Raw genomic sequence first — 21,490 nt, 5'->3', positions numbered from 1 at the left:
TGTAATTTTTTTTAGACATTGGATTTGTTGTTATTGAGTTTATGACTTGTATTAATTTTAATTCTGGGAATGAGTTTGACAATTTTTAGTAATTTGTGTTGGGTTTCATTAAATGCATTTTTGTAATTTGTTCTAGGTATCAAATACATTACTTCAATATTTACACTGTTTTTAATTATTGCACATTGTAATTACTTACATTGTAGTATGTACACTGTGCTTAGCTATCGTATCATATATATTCAAGCAATCACAATTGCTAATCCATTTACTTAAGGACACTTTGTTCAATTTTATAACTGAATGAACTTGGATGGCCTAGATGGTTATAGATTTGGGCGAAAAAAGTACGCATGGTAAATTTTCATAATCGTCCAAAACTCAATGTAATAAATTATGCAAAAAATGTAAATATTTACTTTGTATAGTCTCACAATATAATGAACACCAACATCATATTTATAATTGCTACCATTAAAGGATAGGTTCACAATGTATTTAGATGTATCTAAATCCCAAAACATTTACAAAAAGAACTTACATTGGTATTCTAGCATATAAGTAGGCATCAATTTTTTTTTTTTTTACATTTGTAAATCAAGTTGGAGGTTACTAAAGAACAAAACAAACTTAATAGTTTTCTATTTCATCAAATCAGTGAGATTGTCTCCATCAACATCCCAACTATGTGGATCGTCATTCAGAAAGGTCTGCACTAGGTTGGCCCGAAACTTGTTTATTTCTGTTTTGGTAAGTTTCTTGGCAATGCTTGTTTTGTTGAATAGGCAATCGATCACGTACATGCAAATTATACCACAATCCACCCTGTTTCATAGTGAGTATTAAAATCCATGGATAAGAAGATTAAATAAAGAAAAAATTAAGATACTAAAAATATAATAAATCTTACGAGGTAGCTGATTGTTGGGGTGTGTCCCACATTGTAATCAGTTCTTCACGATCGTATTGACTTCCAGATGGCATTGGAAAGACCTCGTAATAATATTTGATCTACAAAAGTAAGAAACATTTAAATGCGCATAATAGGGTTAAGAAGTACAAATAAATTTTCATTACCAATTCATCAACGTCCGTCAGGTACGGATCTCTGCATTTTCTATTCCTAGGGAGAATTGAGTTGTAATGGAGCCATAATCCATCCTCAGTGTCCAAAACTAAGGTCGTCCAATGATTGGCAACTTCATGGTTTCCGGCAGCATGAATGGGGAAAATGTAATATCTGTATCGCTCATCTTGGTTCTTCAGTTTCTCTACGATACACTTTTGGAGGAGATCATCTCTTTTCATCCTAATGAATGCCATGCAAGAACTGGTTATGGCAATTGAAGCTGTTCTAACTTGTGTAGGATGAGGAGCTATCACTTTCCCTTGTTTCCTTGTCAAATATTCAATTTGTGCATTAATTATCTGCGCAAGTATGAAAATAATTATAAATGATATACAAAATATTATATAATGTACTCAAAACCCCATGTTAATTAATTTAACAAATGCTTACATTGCTTGACACCATGTTGCCATTCACAAGAGAAATTATGTCACTCCACACGAGGAAATTATCTCCCGACCATACCACAGTGCTGCAAACACCAAATGCATAAAATTATGCATTGTTAGTCAAATATTAGTTAAAGCAAAATGTGTTCCAGATTCTAATTACATTGTGCAAATAACACAATGTAATTATTTATAGCACAGCGTTTTTAATTATATCACAGGGTATTATGCATATGACAACTTTTTTCGATCAATAAAATTACTCACTTATTTTTTCCAAGCTGAGCAACATCCGTCAACTTTTTTTTGTCTCTAGTTGATAAGAACCGGTAAACCCCCGACTTTGTTTGCACTTCCTTTAGAGAGATGGTCTTCTCAGGTATATTGTAATCCTCCACATTGCAAGCAGCCAACTCATTCTGCTCAACAAGAATCTTTGCCTTCTTGTTTTGATTTAACTTTTTCTTCAAATCATACTCAAAATCAGAGTCTTCTCTTTCTATGCGCTTTTTTGTTTTTATACGCCTCACCATTGATGTAGATGCTGGTTTTCGTTGATACGTTGCCAATTTCTTGGGGGTATTATCCTTCACATTTGATACATAATCAGAGATAACAATGTTTGCAATGATATTCTCCACAATCCTGTCCTCCTCAGCATTTTCCTTCTCATTTGTAGCATCATCAACTTCTATATTATCTTCATTCTGTTTAACTTCACGCGCTGCAATTAGTGCCTGAACTTCTGACTTTAACTTTGCGGTTTCATCAACCATCAATTGATAGCCTTTTTCAATGACAATTTTGGAAGAAATCACATTCTCAAGTTCCACATTTAGCTTCTCATTGTTCTTGATTTGATACCACAATTCCATCCTTAATTCTTCCACCTCAGATTGCTTTACCTCAATTTTTTTTGTTTGAATCAGAAGGTCATTCTTCAACCTTTCAACTTCCTCCTTAGCATCATTCTTCTCTTTTTCAAGTTCAATTATTCTTACCATTGATTTGTCTTTCTTTCTAGTTGATTCATGATGGACATGAGATGCTGCCATGTTTTCTGGAGATGGCTCTTCACTGCTTTGCATAAGATTTTTGCCACCTGAACCAAGCCGGACCACAGGCGACTCAATATCTTCTGCTGATTGACTGGATTGATTGACAATGTTGTGACGTTCTGGAGTATTTGACGATTCAGTTTCAGATGTAGAATTGTCGGATGCACTCGGAACATCACTAAAGCTAGGAGTTTTATTTGAAGCTTCCAAGTTTGATAATTGAAGCTCGCTTTCAATTAAATTTTTCTCTTCATCATTCATTTCCAATCCAGCTTCAATCACCTACAGTGAAATAAGAACAAGAAAGTAGTTTAAGGAAGCGCAATGTAATTAAACATATGACATTGTAATTAATTACAAACACAATGGAATTAGATATCCTTGAGAAAGAATATAAAGTCTGATATGAAATATGATTTCAAGCTATTGTTTGGTCAAAGTAGTATGTTAGTGGACATTTTCCCATCTATGATAAAAATATCTAACAATTACAGCATTTTATAATTCATATTTTCTACCCACACACACATATACAGCCTAATTGTTCTTTCAATATAATTTTGGACAAAAATTTATATTTTAATATTCCACCATTTTCTAAAGATAAGAAGCAAATCTGGTTAAATGTAGAGTCCTAAGACTTTTCAAAAAATTTACTGGAAGGAAGCTTCATGTATATAGCACAATATCATCATCATTGTAACGGGTAACTGAGAAGAGAAAAAAACGCCTATTTCATAGACATGGCTATGGCATCGTAATTAAGAATTCAACATTGTAATTAATAACATACACAATGGAATTAAATATTTTTCAAAGTGGCAGACTAAATGACATTGTAATTCAAACAAGAAAAACTACACATCCAGCTAGCAAAATCAAATGGCAATGTAATTCGAATAATTAAGTAGAAGATTGAAGAATTTTACCTTGTCCTCCATAATGATGTCTATGTATTGTGCCTTGAAATCCTTTGGCCATCCACTAATGTCCCATTTTAAGAATCTTGGGAAAATTGTTGCATTAACTGGTGTGAACACTTCAGTGTGCTCGCAAAACCAATACTGTTAGAAAAAAAAATTCAAATAAGAGTCTTAAAACCATATTTTTCACAGTAAATGAGTAAGAAAATTAAAATACTCGATCGAATAATTACCGACATAATAGTGACACATCCAGTCACTTTTGTGGGAGATTTTATGTTCTTCTTGATTGAATCCAAGAGATTATCGCAGATTGCCTTTGACCAATTGTATTGCTTCACATTGTCTAGGTTCTCAATGTATTTGATGAATGCCCAAGGAATGTGATCAGCTCTTGTTGAAAAAAATAGCGCAAGACACGTGTACAACATGATCAATCTTGCTACATCATCGGCATCATTAGTTGTCTTCCCCCTCAATGCTCGATGGATTGCATTCTTTATCTCAGTTGACTTCATTTTATCCACTCCATTGAACCTTCTTTCCACAAACTTTGATTCAATTGGCTTCGACATTCTGCCAATCTTCATATTTCGTTGCCCTGAAACAACTCCGAATACCAATTTTATGTCATTCTCTGTAAGTTGAACACTCTTCTTTGCTAGGACAAAAGCTGCCTTTTTGTCATCATAAGTACTCATAATATCACATATTATTTGTTCTTGCTTCTTTGGTGCAACTTCCATGTCTTTCCTCTTGAGTAGTTTCTTGTACATAAGCCAAAATGGTGTCTTACGAAGACACATTTTATGCCTCTGCTGCAAAGATATAGTCCTTAGAAGGGATGTTATACCTAACATATTCGACCGATATTGTAAAGCGCTTGGCTTCGGTTTCTCTTTTGGTTGAGGCATCTCTTTTGGTTTATGCTTTTTTGTTTTCGTAGTCCGTATTGCTCTCATTTTTGCCATCCTGTAAAGGGAAACACCACATTATTATAAACACAATGTATTTAATAACAATGAGGTATTAAAAGCATCTCCAGGAACACCCATTGAGGTATCACTGCAAGAAAATATAGGAGAAACAATATAGTGTTTAACAGAAGCAACTATCTGAAATGACACAACCATTATCTTTATACGAACAAATCATGCATACAAATATACAGTACACATCTCAATCAACCTATTTGTACACCACTCCCACGAGTATAGTCTGTATAATAGGCATACACGATATCAAAAGTCACTTTGCTGAAACTTAAAAGCATTCCCTTCACTATCAAACAACAAGGGTGAATGGTTGTTCTTACAGGGCATGTGCTGGGGATAAACCAAAATTCCTTCTAGTTCGTACAAGAAAAACCAAAGAAAACAATAAGCCCAAGCAAGACACAATGCTACAAATTACACTGTATATATAAAAAATTAACCGAACAACAAAGGTTTGTTAAATAAAAAAAATTAAATCACAATAAAGTCTAATAACTATTTACATTGCCCTAGTTATTAAAACTGAATCTGAAATTGTGCAGAAAAACCCAACCGAGATAGATTTGGGCAAAATCATATACCAAAACTGCTCTTAAGTACACTATAGTGCAGAGAGATCTTGAAATTATCAACAAATACTAGGTATGAATATGTGATTCAAACACTTACTTCTTGTTGTTCGAAGAAGTTGTCGCCCAAACAGAAAAACCAGCTTCAAATCCTCAAGAAACTCACATCGAACACAAGATCAATACAAGAGAAACCTGATTTTCGAGCATGGTGATCGATATCGATCACTGTGATATCGTTCGTACTCAGCAAGTTTTCCGAAAATTGGAGAGGGAGAGAACGACGTTCGTGTTTCTTCAGGCAGTTACAAACTAGATTTTTTTTGGAGATGCAGGGTTTCTCGTGTTTTTGTTTCTCGCGCCTATTTTACGTTTTAATGGTCTTTTTTGGTTTTTTTTTTTTAAATTCGAAATTGTCCAGCTGGACAGCCTACATGTCATGCCACATGGTTATGTAAATTTATGGATAGGTAATTTATGGATGTGTAGTGTTGCCCTTTTTGGATTGCTGAGAAATTAATTAAATAATCAAAGTTCGTAGCTAATATATAGCTATATCCATAATAAATTGAAAAATTCAAAGTATTATTCCGCGTTAAGATTATTAAGCTGGACAGTCGTGTTTGACGGACGGTTGGGTCCTAAAAGAAAAGAGAGACTTGTAGGAGTCTTCTAACTTCTAAGCGATGATACGTGCCGTGTGGTGTCACCAATTCATATTATAAACCCTCAACCAAAAACGCAGCCTTGACACTTATTTTGCTCACACAGCAGAAGTAGTGTGTACATATAATATTATGACTTATTTTCTTGATTCAAAGTGGTGGAATAAAAACAAGGAGAATATATATACGTGTGTCTGCCTTCTGGAGCAATCTAGCTGATGTCAATTGTGTTGTGTAACGTATACGTTTGGTTGGGGTGACTTGGGACTAGTTGGGAGAGAGGAGGGGTGAATGAGTTCTAAAAAGTTTATTCATTTATTTGGTTCCATTTTTGAGTGGCGCATGTATGAGAGTGCTCATGAGATCCAATTCTACCCATGTGTCAATTAGGTTTCAGCACGTGCATTTTGTATGGTGTAAGTCACATGGCTATAATATTTAGATGGTCTCAATTGAGTGTAAATACTTGAAATTTTTGCGCAAATAGTGACCTAACAAGTGATGGTCCAGTTCAGACAAAAAAAAAAAGTGATGGTCCAGTTTGCCAGACAGTTCTTCCAATACCTCCAAATGGTCTCATTTGTTGGGGTATAGAAACGGCAAAATCCAATCGGGAAGAAAGGCTCAACCAGCACAAGCAATAATCAACAAGTAAGAAAGTAAATCAAGTAGAGAGTAAAGAAAACGACACTAGAATTTACGTGGTTCAACTATATCAAGCCTACGTCTACGGGGTTGTGCGAGTATTCCACTAGATGATTCAAATCCGAGCCTCTTGGACAACCTCCAAGTTTGCTTCACCAAAGCTTATACACTCAAGATTGATCTCCCAAAGCTCTCCCTTCTCTCTATTTTTCTCTCTCTAAAAAGCCCTAGAAGAAGGCCCCAAAACAAAGAGTACAACAGTATCTTTTTGAGATTTCCCAACTCTCTCTATTTAGGAACTTTCAACCATTATTTCCACTTTGGACAAAATTTGGTCTTTGAATTTATTTTAGCGCAAAATTTTCTTTAGATCTGAAACTAGTAATTTAAATACCTACAAACACTAAAGAGAATGCAAAGTTTGCTTTTGAGTTGCCCAAATTGCTCAACTATCTTCATTGAAGAACTTTTGACCGTTTTATCTAGTTTGGATGAATGTTGGTCTTTTGATGTCATTTTGGCTCAAACTACGTACAAAGCCTAATTTACCAATCACTACAACAAAACCACCTTTTTGTGACGGTCGCAATCGTCTCAAAAAGCCATAAAATCGTCCCAAAAGTGTTTTTGGGACGAGATTTTATCGTCCCAAAGTCGTACTTTTTGCCCCGTCCTTAAAAGTAAGTTGCGAGGAAACAAACTTTGTCCCAAAAAAAAGCGTTTTTGAGACATAATGTTATTCATCCCAACATTTGTTATTTCTTGGGACAAATTTTTGTTTGTCCCAAATTTTTAATTGTCTCAAATGGTTATTGTGACATCAATTGTCGTACTAAAAACATGGCTTTCGCAACAATTATAATCATCACAAAAGTCTTTTATATTGTCACAAAATCGTAATTGAGACGACAACAAACGTTGTCCTTAATACTGCGTCCTTAAAGGTTATTTTTGACAAAACTAATTCTTGTCACAAAGAACTTTTGAGACATTTATTCATTCGTCCCAAATAAAGTAATTATTGTCCCCAAAGTTTTAAGTATTTGGGACAAAAAAAGAATTTGTCCCTAAATATAAATTGTCTCAAATAATTATTATGACAACCATTATTGTCACACACACTGTGTGTTCGCAACAATTATGATCGTCCCAAAAGTTTTCATTGTCGTCGCGAAAAAACATTTGGGACACTTAAATAAAATTATCTTAAAAGAACTAGTATGGAATAGTATTCGTGACAACAACTCTCGAACCAAAACTACTTTGCAATAACTAAGATCCTCCCAAAAGACATCGCCTTCATCCAAAAATTGTCCTTAATGATCATTTGAGACGAGCAAAATTTGACCCAAAAATAGATTGACAAACTATATTGAAATGGCCCAAACTAAGATAGAGACAAAGTGATATTGTTTAATTACAATGAGTGCAATTAAAGTTGAAACAGTAAAATAGAATGGATTAAAATGTCAAACGACTTATTCTTCAAATGATGCAGTGCTAGAACTTGTTCTCCAAATGCAGGGTCAGACTGGACCATTGAAAGAGTCAATTTCCTGTGAAAGAAATAATAAGTTGGACATTCAATCATATCACACACCAAGATCATATTTCAAAATAGAAAAATCAAGAAAATATAAATACCATTGTTAGTGGGAGATGGATGTGAAGAACCACCATCAGTATGGGCTGCGACATAATGGTTTTGGTCCACTCTTCCGAGCCCAATAGTCACCTGTAAACTGTAATCTCTCTAAACCCTAATCTCACCGTCTTCATCAAATCTCCAGTCGTTAAGCGTTACAGCCATTTTGGCTCCTCAATCTGATACTCCCAGAGCTTCGCCGTCTCTTGCATTCGGTCTGTGATACCTGCAACAGCCTATCAACCATGGCGACCAATTACGAGTACGACGAAGCAGCGGGCACCTTCGATGAACAGCGTCAAGACCTGGGTTACGACCCCAACTTCGTTCCTGACTCCGTGAAATCATTCGTTGTGCACCTCTACCGCTACATCAGGGAGAAGAATGTCTACGAGATCGACCAGATGTACGAGACGTCGTTCCAGAACCTCTCGGAGCGCTTGTTCAAGGACACTCCCTGGCCCTCTGTCGACGCCGTCTCAGTCTACGTCGACAACGACCACGTCTTCTGCCTTCTCTACCGGGAGATGTGGTATCGCCACTTGTACGCACGGCTCTCGCCGACGCTTCGCCAGCGGATCGACAGCTGGGACAACTACTGTAGTCTCTTCCGTGTTGTTCTGCACGGTGTCGTCAATATGCAGTTGCCTAACCAGTGGCTTTGGGACATGGTTGATGAGTTTGTCTACCAGTTTCAGTCTTTCTGCCAATACAGGGCAAAGATGAAGAACAAGACCGAGCAGGAAATTGCCCTTTTGAAGCAGCACGACCAGGTAACTGTTTGTTGATAATCGTTATCATGGGATCTATAATTAATAAGCTGAAACTCGTAATTGATAAAAGTTATTTCAAACTTGTGATTATGTGGAATTATGTAGTGTAGGTTGTCTTCTGGAACTGTGTATTGTAGTTGGTGTAAATTGCAAATTTGTTGTCAATTGATTCTTAAACAAAATCCTATCTGGCCATAGAAGCTACTTTGTAGGATCATGTAGCCTGCTATAAAAGCGAGGTATCCTCCAAATTTGTGGCAACAACAAAGTTAAATTGTTGCAAGAACCACATTGCACCCTCTGGTTGCTGAGATAGAGATGTGGGAAAAGGGGACTGAAGTAAACTACTCCTTGTTGTAAAAACTGATGTGAGACCATTATTAAGATAACTTTTGTTTATGAAGATTGAACTAAGAGAGACTTACATTTCCCCAGGGTTGATCTAGACCTCACAGTCACTCACACCCTTTCAAAGCCAATATTTGCTTTGTAGTGCTTTCCTTGACTATAGTGGCATTTTTAAATGTTGCTGTATTTGCAGGCTTGGAATGTGTATGGAGTGCTGAACTTCTTGCAAGCACTTGTGGAGAAGTCTACGATTATTCAAATACTTGAGCAGGAGAAGGAGGGTCTTGAACAATTTACTGCCACTGATGGGTACGATTACAATGGTGGGAGCAATGTCTTAAAGGTGTTGGGTTATTTCAGCATGGTGGGTTTGCTACGAGTTCATTGTCTTTTGGGTGACTATGATACTGGTCTGAGGCGCTTACAGCCTATCGACATCAGTCAACAAGGTGTTTTTACCAGTGTTATAGGAAGCCACATAACTACCATCTATCATTATGGGTTTGCCAACCTTATGTTGCGGAGGTATGTTGGCTTGCTGTATTTCGTTGTCTTAACTTCTTATGTCACATCTCGAAGTTCCATTTTTTTAGATTTTTTTGATGCTCGTCCATCAAATAGACCCCCGAAGGGATTATATTTCGGCCAAATTTGGGTTCATAAAATCTTATCTTCTTTCTATTAAGTGAGGAAATTTCCTATAATGAGATACCATTGGTTATGTGTCGGGAAATTGTACACCGGATCCTTGTTTTTCCTTCATGGTTCTTTCGTGCGTGTGGCCAATTTTTCTTTTTGGTTCTTGAATTGCAAACATTTCCTTTACTGTTTATGGGTCCGTTTGGTAAACAATTTTGACAGTAGCATATATTGTCTACAATATATGCTGGTAAAAAATAGTAACATATATGGTTCATGTAATGTTGGTAGGTGTTTGATTGTGCTTTTGTACCATATTAGTGTTAAAATTGTTGTGACAAATTACGTGCAGGGGTATTATGCAATCAAGTGGTAACATATTCAAATAAATAGGAAAATACATAACAAATAATTTATAATATTAATAAAAACATTGAAATTAATTTTAAGATTTTTATTTATAATGTTAATAATAAAAGTATCATTATCTTGGCGAGGACATAACATTAATTTATTAATTAATTTTTATTTATAATATTAATAATAAAAGTCCCATTATCTCGGTGAGGACATAACATTAATTTATTAAGTTATAATATTAATAATAAAAGTCCAAATAACATACGGACATAATAGGAAAACACACTTAAAATGGTTTGAGAATTGTTCAATTTGGAACAATTTCAAAATGACAATAAAATAGACTTGGAATACTCAAAAATTGTATAGGAATTCTAACCCAAAAAAATACTGTTTGGTGAGTCAAAACAATATATTGTACTGAAACAATATATTGTTGTGTAAAATTGTTGCCCAAACGGGCCCTATGTGTTTATTGTTTGGTGAGCTGACTGAACATCCTTTAATTTTTTAAAAGGTATGTGGAGGCCATTCGTGAATTCAATAAGATTCTTTTATACATATTCAAGACCAAGCAATATCATCAGAAGTCTCCACAGTATGAGCAGATACTTAAGAAGAATGAGCAGATGTATGCATTGTTGGCAATTTGTCTTTCCCTTTGCCCTCAGGTGAACCTTGTTGATGAGACCGTGAACACTCAGCTGCGTGAGAAGTATGGTGAAAAAATGACCAGAATGCAGAGGTGTGATGATGATGCATTCATTATCTACGATGAGCTCTTCTCATATGCATGCCCTAAGTTCATCACCCCCTCTGCTCCTAGTTTTGAGGAACCTCGTGTAAATTACAATCAGGTATATACTTCTTATATTAAATCCTGTGTGCATATAAGCTATGCTCCAGAAGTGCCCATGGTCTGTGTATCAAAGTGGTGTTCCTTGCCTTTCTTTTCTCTATGTGCACCAATTTAACTTCTGTGGTTACTGATATACTTCTTCTTTACCCTCTGCCTTTCGTGTCGGTCTGGCCAGTTGATTATAACGTGCAACTTACCAGATACTTTTTTTTTGGCAGGATGCCTACAGATTGCAGTTGAAGCTGTTTCTTTATGAAGTGAAGCAACAACAGTTGTTATCAGGTGTTCGCACCTTCCTGAAAGTGTATTCTACCATCTCTCTTGCAAAGCTTGCAAATTACATGAATGTTGATGAGCCCGCTCTCAGGCAAGGATCTTATGTTTGTAGTATCTCATTCAGCACGTAGTTGATTATATGTGGTGTTCTCAGCTTTATATTGTTAACTACTTAGGATGTCCTTTCAATCAGAAAGTTACAGTCCTCACTCCTCAGCTTTTTATTCCCATGCCTTACAGGACTATCTTGATGACATACAAGCACAAGACACATGTTGTTGACTCCAATGGGAAGACTATCTCAAATGCTGATATGGAATTTTACGTTGATGATGTATGTATATTTTGTGCTCTTTTTGATTGCATGTTGATGGAAAGCTCTACCTGCCTTTGGAATTTCACAAATTGTTTTAGACCCTAATTCATGCTTTTGCCGTTAAGTATATAAGATCCTGATAAATTAAGTAATGTCTCGAAACAATGGCAAAATATTATTTTGGAAAATCTGTGTTTTCATGGGCACAGAGACCCAGTTTCTCTGACGGAGTTGTGCGTCGTTACAGGACATGGTTTACGTCAGGGAATTTAAACCAGCAAAGCGCTATGGTGATTTCTTCTTGCGACAAATTGTCAAGGTTTGTGCTTTTTCTTATTCCATGATTCCAAACTTTTTGGAAGAATGTCCTTTCGATCTTTTCATGAGTTATATTGTTTTGGCACAGCTTGAAGGGGTGATCAATGACATAGACCGGGTAAAGCTGGAGTGATATGCCGGACTTCCTCAAATTTGAACAGCCAGTTACTCCTTTAATTTGAGAGAAATTTTGTTTGTTTATTAGAGAGGACCACCTTTTCAATTACTTCTATATTGCGTTGTGAGGTGCTCAAGGAATCTGTAGAGGTTGCTAATCCCGCCTTATCTCAAGCATGCTTTGTCAGATGTGATAAAGATATACATGTTGGGGGAAGCTCGCTGATTGTGGAAGTTTATATAGTTTTAAGGTAGAAATGGTTTTTATTTAGTGGAGGAGTAATTTATTTAAGGAAAAGTAGTGAAAAATGTGTCTTGCTATCAAAAATCTCATATACTAAGATTTTATTGCTGAAATGCAGTATTTGACTTGAGTGATCAGCGGTACTGATGTGCACTTGACTGCTTATTGGGTTATGACAGCATAAACGCAAACCAAAATTCCTCAATTGTACCTCTTGTCCATTTAAACGTGTAGCTCCATCCTATTACATAATTTTCAGCTGGACCACTTTGCTTTGTTATTTGTCTTCTGATGTTGATGCTATTAACAGTTGCACTGAGTGCAGATGGGCTGTGGCCCTAACTGTGGTCTTATGAATGTAATAGCAACATGGTGGACATCGTTTTATGTGTGATGGTCATAGGATGATGCAGTATGGTTGTGCCTGAAAAGTAAATTTGTAGCTCCTTACAGCTTACGAAGTGGACATTTTGCCTTGGTTCGTGTAAATTAGGTTCGGTTTGGAGAGTGAAATACAGTTGAGGTAGGGGGAGTTATGGGAGGAGGATTATCTTCACTCACCCTTAATTAGATGAAAGGTAGAGTTGATAAAGAGTTGAAGAGAGAGGAGATGAAAGGTGGAGTCGATAAAGAGTTAGAGAGGGGGGAGATTTGAGTTGGTTGAAATGAATGAAAATTTTATGGGTAATTTAGGAAATAAAAAATAAACTTTTATCACACCTCTCAAATTAAAAGGTTATAAAATGTTGAGTTAAGGTAGGGAAACTTCCACCCTCCTTCATCCCATTAACTCTCTTTCTTTCAATTTAAGTAAGACGAAGTTACTTCTCATTCCTTAACCCTCTTCACTCAACTCTCGAAAACATCCATCCAAACATGCCCTTTGTTATGATCATGAAATCAGGTTTCCTCGGAAACCTCACTTTCAAGCTTTTCTGGTTGGAATGGAAGTTACTAATTTGGGAGATAGGTTCCATGTGACAAACCACCATCAGCCAATATGTACGCGTCCTTCAATATCAAAGAACTGCTTCTCTTTTGTAAGGTACAGTATAAAATTCTAGGACAGTTGTGCTTCTTCAGCATTCTCCTTGGACTAGAAACGATTTTTGGTTTCCTTTTGTTTATACATAGCTGGTGTAGTGATCCATCTGTTATAGATTCATGAAACCAACGCCAAATTGTTCCAAGTAAGGCTCGGCTATGTACTACTCGGATCCATTGCCTTACTAGAATAGTAGTAGGTCTAGTATTTGTGTTGCCTAAAATGCACAACTTTGTCCCCTTGTGAGCATTATATGAACGTTAGTACGTTTTCAATTTGGCCAGTACATTTATGACTCTCATTGACGTTGTTCCACACATCTTCACCAGCATTCCTAGTACGTACCTTTCAAATGGAACATAATAACATGGCCAGAACCCATCCCATGTGTTCCAATACCTTGATCTGATAGCTGCTCAAAATAGTTTGTTGCTTCGGAGTTCATCTATTCCAAGGCCAATTTTGTTCTGTCATCATAAAAAAAACTCTCATAAACCTCACTTTCACAGCATTGTTTCATTTGGGTTTGGCTAATCTCAATCTCATTGTATACAAAGATACATTGCGTTTTTTTTTTTTTTTTTGGCAAGTGCTGCGTTTTTAGAAGTTTGTTTGGGTAGGTTAACAGTTGGCTTCTCTCCTTCCGATAATTCCATTTGTGGCAAATGTCATTCATGCTCATCTTTAAGCACAAACTTTACTTAGGCTACAATGGTTTTACCAACATTAACAGGTTTATATACGCATGTTTAGGTTTATATAAGCATGTTTAGGTGTGGGATTCCCTGTCTGCCTTGAATTCTCTCTGTGGTCATAAATGTGTAAGCAATTATACAATCTGTGCTGTATCCTTTCCATGATGCTCTAATCATCATGGGAGTCTTTGTCCCAAATAGTTTGGGACAAAGACCTAAAATATCTAAAAGCTTTCAGTTATCTACATGGAGTTAACACTGGATCATTTGTTCCTCAACCTAGTTGTGGCAGTACTATTCCTTGAAGCAGCAGTGATTGTCACTATTTTCTACAAGATGGACTGGAGAAAGATGGGCTTTCTGACCTTTGTCACACAGCATGAGTTCATTTAGCCAAAAAGTTTTCAATCCATTGATCAATTCAAGTTCAAAAATGTATCATTAACTAAAAACAGCATATTTAAAATTCATTCAGCAACAAAAGCGATTGCCATTACTGTTCTCCAGCCAATTCTTCCACACTAGTGTCATAGGCAGAACTTCTTTAGCGGTACTGCAAGGGAGAGAAAAGTTTGCGTAAATGACATCAAATAATAAAAAGGAATGATCAAGTTTACATTTGACGTGTGAAATTAGATTGTAGCTATCAACACAATAAAATTTCATGAAAGGTTTCTTTTTACCTTAATGAAGCCAATCTCCTTGGCATTACTGCGGAAGCACTGTCGGCAACACATTAGGGCATACTTCCGAATGATCCCATGGGGGTTCCCACACACGCGACTGAAGAAAAATAAAAGAACAGGATCAGTGCTCCTTCCCCGCTACTTAAGTTTCATATTGAAATTATACCATGCACATGTAACATCATAGAACTGGGATAAAGAACAACAGCAACATAAGCAACTACATCAATCAATTCTTTGTGCAATTGCTGACTTCAACATATTTCTAAAATCAAAATGGACTTAGTCTACTGTATTCATTAACCAGCTAAGGTGAAGGCCTTCCGGGGCAATACCTCATTTGTAAAGCCTCAACAAATGGATTATATTTTAAACAGGACAAGAAATGAATTCCAAGAGTGAAAGCCAAAGATACAAAGCAGGCCGCAAACACTAAGTGTAACTCAAATAGAGAATAAATATTTGACACACTATTGATCTCTCTCCTTTCTTTTTGACGAACAAATATGCCATTATGGGCATGAAGTATTTGATACGTAAAAAGTACGAAGCTACACACTGTACTTCACATTTAAAAAGTGTACAAGGAAATCTTCTGCTAAAGGAGAATATGCCACAAGGAAACTTCCCAAGTGGCCGGACACACTTTTGAACTTTTATCTTAAAAGAAGAATGCCAATGAAATTATGTTAATTAGCACCAAGGGTATGCTAAAACATAAGGATGGTGTCACTCCAAAGAATATAACATGCCCAAACAATTGGTCTAAAACGTAAAAAGAGAAACTCAATTACATGATAAAACGAATAGATGGAAGACAAGGTGAAAAATAAACAACGAGAGAACAAAAAGAAGAATAGATTAATAAAATATGTTGAAATTCAAACCTCATTCAATTAACATTTAATAGTTTTCACCACTACACAATCATATCTATCAGAAAGAACTCAATAAGTACCACAAACAATCCACCAATCGCACAATATAAGGAACTTACAATCAGTTTCATGCTTTCTATACAGCGCAGTTCAAATAACCTTGACAGACAGTCCATTCAAAAGTCACGAATAATCTAAATTCAGAACAAAATAAAATGAACATTAATGTCCATTTTAGAAGTAGTAAAGAAAGGGTCGCTGATATTGAGATGATTCACTCTCACATTTTGAGATCAATAGGGATGAGTCCATTACTAGATTCTTATCGATAATCTTACCTCACCAATACATAAAAAATTTCAAGCAAATCCTTACAACCACCACATCAACTAACTTCTCTATTACCTTAGTTCTACCACTCGAAAATGAAATTCTTTCCCAATCGAACGCCAACTTGAGATAGCAGACACAAATACAAAGAGTCTACGCATGAAGTAAATAGAAGCAATTCCAAAACTAATTTGATTGGTTTCAACACTATCAGAAATTAGCGAATGATTCCTATAACCAGCTTAAAGAAATCAGCAAATACTTAAATGCGTGAGCTAATGAACAAGAGAATGAAACGATAAAATCCGAACCAACATGGAGAAAATAAGTATGATGATAATTTACCAGGCACGAGATCCAGGCCCATAGTTCTTGGGATGAGAATTCCACACGTTGGAGTGCCCCATAGCTTGCCTGCTCGCTCGGTCGCTATTCTTTCGACTCTGGGAGCTGCGGACTGCGAAATTCTTCGGTGGATTTGCAGGACCTAGGAAGGAGTATTTAAAGCACAGTTAAAGTCAAAACCCTAGATCCTACTGTGGTAGTCATCGGCCTGATTTTTCGGACCCAGATCCGGAGCAGATAAGACAACTTAATTGGGCCCTAATTCCAGCCGAGTTAGCCCATATTATTTCAAATTCTGGCCCAATCACAATGAACAACAAATAAGGAAAATTCCAACTCCGTACAGCAGACCCCGTTCTAGCTTTTTAGAGCACAAAAAAAAATTATTTTATTTTTAAAAATTATAAATATGTAGTATTCAGTCTAACGAACTCAAGAACATTTTTTTTTGTTTGAAACAAAAATCAAATTCATCGCAATCGAGATATCGAATGTTTTTGAATGTATATCCAACGGATTAAAATTGTCATGCATTTTTCATATTGAATATGATTTTTGTTTCGAACAAAAAATACTCTTTGGGTTCGTTAGGATGAATACTACACATTTATTATTTTTAAAAATAAAAAAATAAGATAATTATATTTTTACCCTAAGTATAACTGCTCCTTTCTCCCACCACGAAAACTTCCACTCTTATCTTCGGACATCACTGTAATAGTACTCTCACCATCAACTTTAACATGCTTATGATCTTGCTCTAGATCAATTTCATCATTAGATATTTATGCTCTTGATTGATTTTGTCTTTATCACTGCTTGCTTCGACACTGTCAGGCCACCTATCTCGCCTCTTCTTCATTATTTTCATATCTTCACCGCAATTGCTTTCTGGACTTTAAGACCAAATTGAGGACCAAAAAGATTCGTACTCGCCATTACTTCACAAAACAGAATTTCACTACATACTTTTAAAACAATAAATTATAAGAGCCATATGGTTGATGCTTTGAACAAAATATGTCACAAGTGTTACATATATAAAATGGGGGAATGAGTTTTATTTGTACCTTATAATGCGTGGACTAGGTGTGATGATGAAGCTGATAGGAATAGTATGCTAAAAGCCATTATTTTATGTAATATTCAAACACCATTTATTTATTTGAATAAAATATATTTAGCATTTAAAATGAGAAAAGACATATTGGCATCAGTGTCTTTTATTCTATATGGTATATGAATTAGTGTGTAGAGTCTAAGCTTGCACACGGAAGATCAATTCATAAGTTCCTATCGAATATAAGTAAGCGATCACAGCTAAGACGGAATTGGACAAACCGTCGGCTTGGCTGTGGTATAGTATTTCATTATACCTATCTTGGTTACGGAGAACGGCAAAGTTTGAACTTACTATACCAGTACACTTGGAGTATATTGATCAGGACTACATGTGAGTCAATTTTCCCAGTCTGACTATATGGAAAATTGTACACTCGCACAGACGTTATAGAATTGTTCATATTCTTAATTTATTAAAGATTATTGGTACATGTGCATTTAATGTACGGGACTTTGATTTACTAAAGGGTGAGGTCTTTTTGTACAGGCCAACAAACACCAAGTGAGTTGGGTCACCGCATTAATTGTACGATGGAAAATAATCTGTTAATAAAATTCACGTCCAATTATGGATTGATGATACCCTCTTGAGAATGCTTATAAGATTTGAGATTGTGTCAAAACCCTACAGGTGGATTTTAATTAATCTGACACATTCAAATAAGTTAAGCGGTAAGATCAAGGAAATATTTAAAGATGTCAATTAAATATTATATGTCAGTGGCATATTTAATTGACGGGTATCTGTAACTTAACGTGAGGAATTTATGAACAAGTATAACGAAATGCTCAGATTTAATTTGAGATAAAACGGGGAGTGCAATTATAATATTTTAGTGGAATATATTATAATCTATGAATTATAATTATGTCCATAGGTTTGGGCTGATAATTAAATTCATAGGAAGCCCATGTTTTATTTTTCCTAGTTGGTCCCCACTGTAGCCCAAAAGCCCAATACTAGAAGATATAGGAAAACCAAAACGGACCGGAATTAGGAGAGGGAGAGGCTTAGGGGCCGGCCCACCTAGGGAGAAAACCCTAGGTGTGGCCAAACCCTATAAATACACACATAGTGTGTGTTTTGTCAACACAAGTTTTGAGACACCAGTTGGCCTCTCTACTCTCTAATCGTTTCCACTAGTTTTGGTTTGTGTTCTTCATGTTCTTGGACAAAAGAGACCACCCTCTCAATCCAAGTTTGGGAATTGGTGCATACGGTGGAAGATCCGCAGGTTTGAGCTTAGTATCAAACTCGCTGACTCCATCCTTTGTTCTTGATTATTAGAGATCAAATCAACGAGATCTCAAGGTATATAATCTTCCTGCAATTAATTGATATATGGTTTGTGCTATGGTGATTAGTATTTGATAAGAAATTTTTGAAACTTGTCTAGCTATCGTTTTTATGTCTATGAGGTCCTTATACGCTTCCACGAGTTGCATGTTTCCAACAGAAACTAAGTCAAAATATGTGATTGTATAATGTTAATGTTTCAAAACAGTAACATTATAATGATGTTTATAAAAAATAACATTAGAACTGTCTCATTACACTTGGGTATGATGTTAATATATTTTTTTATTGACATTATGTGATACAGGTAAACAGAGGGGAACTAAGAACAACGAAATTTGAATAAAATACGTCAAAGTATTTGATTGTATAATGTTATTGTTTCAAAAAAGTGACATTATAATTGTGTTAGTACACATGGGTCATCCACTCTCATTTTATTATCCAATCTTGCTCTTGAAAAATAATAGTGATTGTTGAATCAATGAGAAAATTGACTCTAATTCTTTCTCAATGTGAAAGATGTTGTGGCTAGGCAAAGTGCCCTTCTAATATTGGTGTTCTTGTCCGTGTCATTGAGGAAAAAAAAAGCTAATCACTTTGCTCTTTTTTGGTGCAAATGAAGATGATCTCTTGAATCTGTTGGTATTTGACTACTTTTACATAGAAATCTTGCTTATATTGAACTACCTTACTTGTCATTGTCAGAAAAGACGAAAACAAAAGGTTCGAAGCTAGTCTTTTAGGGCTTGCTTGGATTGGACTTTTTGAGGTTTTAGTGGGGAGGCTTAAGGAGGAGGTAAAATGTGCACCCTACTTGGATTGGAGGGGCGGGTGAAGGAGGGTATGATGGTGGGGGAATTCCCCCTTTCGATACTCACTTTTATCCATTTTCTCCCCCAAATTCAGGGGTTTGTGAGGAGGGAAAATATAAAAATTTAATTCCATATTTGCCCCTGTCATTTTTGAGACCTAATACGTCTCTACAGTCCTCATTCGTTTCTCCAAAAGGACATCCACTTCTTCCATCGCGCAAGCAGAGCTACGGTAGTCAAAATCAATATCCTACTCGATTTCTGATCTCATCCACAAGTAAGTCCCATGAATCTGCTTCACTTTTTGTATAAATGTCCACAAAGAGAATGTCTTCTATGGCTTGTGATTTTTAGGGGTATGTAGCTTCTCTTTCATCATTTGGCATGTGGCTTTGGTTTCCCTCTTCGTGTGTTTGTGTTCTATGGCCTTGTTTTGCTGCCTTCTTGCCTCTTTGGTTTTGGGAAGTTCTGCTTGTTTGTGTGAGTTTTTTAGTTGGTCTTTGTTGTAATTTTTGTCATTTAACTTTGATAAATTGATCAGATTTATTAAAAAACAAGTGTGTTCTATTACTTGGTACTTCTTTGGATGCTTGGTAATTGCTGGATTTGAGCCTTTTAAAATCCCTTGATGCACATAATAATTCATTAGCTGTGGGTTATTGTTGGTTTCTTTGTTATTTTAGTGCAAGAGAGTAGAGAATTAGAGGTTCGTGTGCTCATATGTATAAATTTGGTTGAGTGTTATGGTTAGAGCAAATTGCTCACCTCTCAAAGCTGAGATGTAGTTATGATTTTCATGTGGTAGTGGTTAAACCATTTGTCATTCAAGGATAGTAAATACATCATTTGATGTTCTTATTTATTTTTCATGAATCCATTTGATTTTCTCTGTTTGGGATTCGCAACATTTGATTCCCATATCTTGCTCTTATGATACTCAAGAGTAGTAAATACTCATGTATGAAAGAAGATTAGTTTGAAAGAAGTTTGAGAAAATGCAATATGTTTGTAACAATTGTATGAATAAATAAAGTTTGATATATCAATTAAATAGAAGTATTTTTTTATTGGTTTTAAGTCCAAACCCCACTTAACTTCCTTTCCCATAACCCCACTTAACCATACTTTTTGCAATCCAAGTAGGGCCTAAGCCCTAGGAATAAAAGATCCCAAGATCCTCCCTTTTCTTGTGGGAAGAGCTAGTTGTCATTGTTGGAGGAGTTCACAACTCTTCTTTTCTTCAAACATGTATCCAATATTAGTTCAAATAGGAGCTCTTCTTACCTCAAAAAGTAATGAAGTCATCTTTAGCTAATTCTATTGGTCCACTCCACATTTACTCTAATTAATGGCGCAATAGAACCACGCACCTTATCCACTAGCCTATGTCATAGGTCAATGGTCCAATACACCACCAATGTTAACCCACACACCATTCAAGACCCTTCCTTCTCTCATTTCTCTTTGTCATGACAACCCATAATCATACATTATCTGTCTCTTTCTCATGTCAACATGCTTTACCGTCTTGCTTCCCATGAATACTTCAGGTCTACAATTCAACAATTTGCTTGCACTTGTGGCATGCACAATTTCAACAACTTTCTCCTTTGTTAAATATTTCAATTCACTGTTCGTCTGACACTACCTGAACTATGGATGAACTCCTAGAGATGTATGATTCTTACATCGAGGATTGTTTAAGCATGTCCCTGACTCGTGAGATGTGTATGAATATATCCTCATGTTCGCGTCGTCAATAACCAAATCTTAATCATCGTCCTCTACCACATTTTGTTCAAGAACATCGGTCATGATCTCATCTTCGACCACATGCATTTGATTCAACTTCATTAAAATCAACGTCAATAGCAGCATTTAATTTCATAAAATTATGAAGTGTCATGCATGCTATCACAATCCTCGCCTGTATCTTAGTCTCGAAAGAAGTCATCGACCCCAATTTTTGTCACTTCTTCTTTGTAACTTCAAATGTCCTTTCGATTATA

General features: G+C 35.9%; 3 protein-coding genes and 1 long non-coding RNA gene across 4 annotated transcripts; 1 reads left to right on the top strand and 3 right to left on the bottom strand.

Annotated features, from left to right (window-relative positions):
- Positions 1–480: 480 nt before the first annotated feature.
- LOC120004598 lies at positions 481–3,946 on the bottom strand. Its single transcript, XM_038853965.1, has 7 exons — positions 3,733–3,946; positions 3,506–3,640; positions 1,786–2,858; positions 1,520–1,601; positions 1,078–1,428; positions 911–1,011; positions 481–825 (listed from the first exon to the last, which is right to left on the bottom strand). The coding sequence occupies exons 1-7, from the start codon at positions 3,928–3,930 to the stop codon at positions 642–644; spliced, it is 2,124 nt and encodes a 707-aa protein (XP_038709893.1). The 5' UTR covers positions 3,931–3,946; the 3' UTR covers positions 481–641.
- A 3,725-nt stretch (positions 3,947–7,671) lies between these two features.
- On the bottom strand, positions 7,672–8,062 carry LOC120004178. The gene is made up of 2 exons (XR_005469463.1): positions 8,018–8,062; positions 7,672–7,929 (listed from the first exon to the last, which is right to left on the bottom strand). It is a non-coding gene; the product is annotated as an uncharacterized LOC120004178 (long non-coding RNA).
- A 39-nt stretch (positions 8,063–8,101) lies between these two features.
- On the top strand, positions 8,102–12,475 carry LOC120004177 (eukaryotic translation initiation factor 3 subunit L-like). The gene is made up of 7 exons (XM_038853450.1): positions 8,102–8,791; positions 9,333–9,664; positions 10,656–10,995; positions 11,216–11,364; positions 11,514–11,607; positions 11,837–11,908; positions 11,996–12,475. The coding sequence occupies exons 1-7, from the start codon at positions 8,264–8,266 to the stop codon at positions 12,038–12,040; spliced, it is 1,560 nt and encodes a 519-aa protein (XP_038709378.1). The 5' UTR covers positions 8,102–8,263; the 3' UTR covers positions 12,041–12,475.
- A 1,921-nt stretch (positions 12,476–14,396) lies between these two features.
- On the bottom strand, positions 14,397–16,405 carry LOC120003781 (40S ribosomal protein S29-like). Its single transcript, XM_038852871.1, has 3 exons — positions 16,248–16,405; positions 14,692–14,791; positions 14,397–14,561 (listed from the first exon to the last, which is right to left on the bottom strand). Exons 1-3 carry the CDS (start codon positions 16,307–16,309, stop codon positions 14,553–14,555), a joined length of 171 nt encoding a protein of 56 aa, XP_038708799.1. The 5' UTR covers positions 16,310–16,405; the 3' UTR covers positions 14,397–14,552.
- Between the last annotated feature and the right edge of the window lie 5,085 nt (positions 16,406–21,490).

Source organism: Tripterygium wilfordii, chromosome 8 (assembly GCF_013401445.1).
Source record: "Tripterygium wilfordii isolate XIE 37 chromosome 8, ASM1340144v1, whole genome shotgun sequence".
Classification (NCBI taxonomy): domain Eukaryota; kingdom Viridiplantae; phylum Streptophyta; class Magnoliopsida; order Celastrales; family Celastraceae; genus Tripterygium; species Tripterygium wilfordii.
Note: the sequence above shows the minus strand (reverse complement) of the source record. Positions and strands in the feature narration are given on the sequence as shown.

Coding starts and splice junctions, on each gene's coding strand:
- LOC120004598 (XM_038853965.1), bottom strand. CDS start 3,930: ATGTTGTACACGTGTCTTGCGCTATTTTTTTCAACAAGAGCTGATCAC. Junction 3,641..3,732: donor GATGTGTCACTATTATGTCG/GTAATTATTCGA, acceptor TTTTTCTAACAG/TATTGGTTTTGCGAGCACAC. Junction 1,429..1,519: donor GCAACATGGTGTCAAGCAAT/GTAAGCATTTGT, acceptor ATACTTGCGCAG/ATAATTAATGCACAAATTGA.
- LOC120004177 (XM_038853450.1), top strand. CDS start 8,264: ATGGCGACCAATTACGAGTACGACGAAGCAGCGGGCACCTTCGATGAA. Junction 9,665..10,655: donor GCCAACCTTATGTTGCGGAG/GTATGTTGGCTT, acceptor ATTTTTTAAAAG/GTATGTGGAGGCCATTCGTG. Junction 11,909..11,995: donor TCTTGCGACAAATTGTCAAG/GTTTGTGCTTTT, acceptor GTTTTGGCACAG/CTTGAAGGGGTGATCAATGA.
- LOC120003781 (XM_038852871.1), bottom strand. CDS start 16,309: ATGGGGCACTCCAACGTGTGGAATTCTCATCCCAAGAACTATGGGCCT. Junction 14,792..16,247: donor GGGCCTGGATCTCGTGCCTG/GTAAATTATCAT, acceptor ATTTTTCTTCAG/TCGCGTGTGTGGGAACCCCC.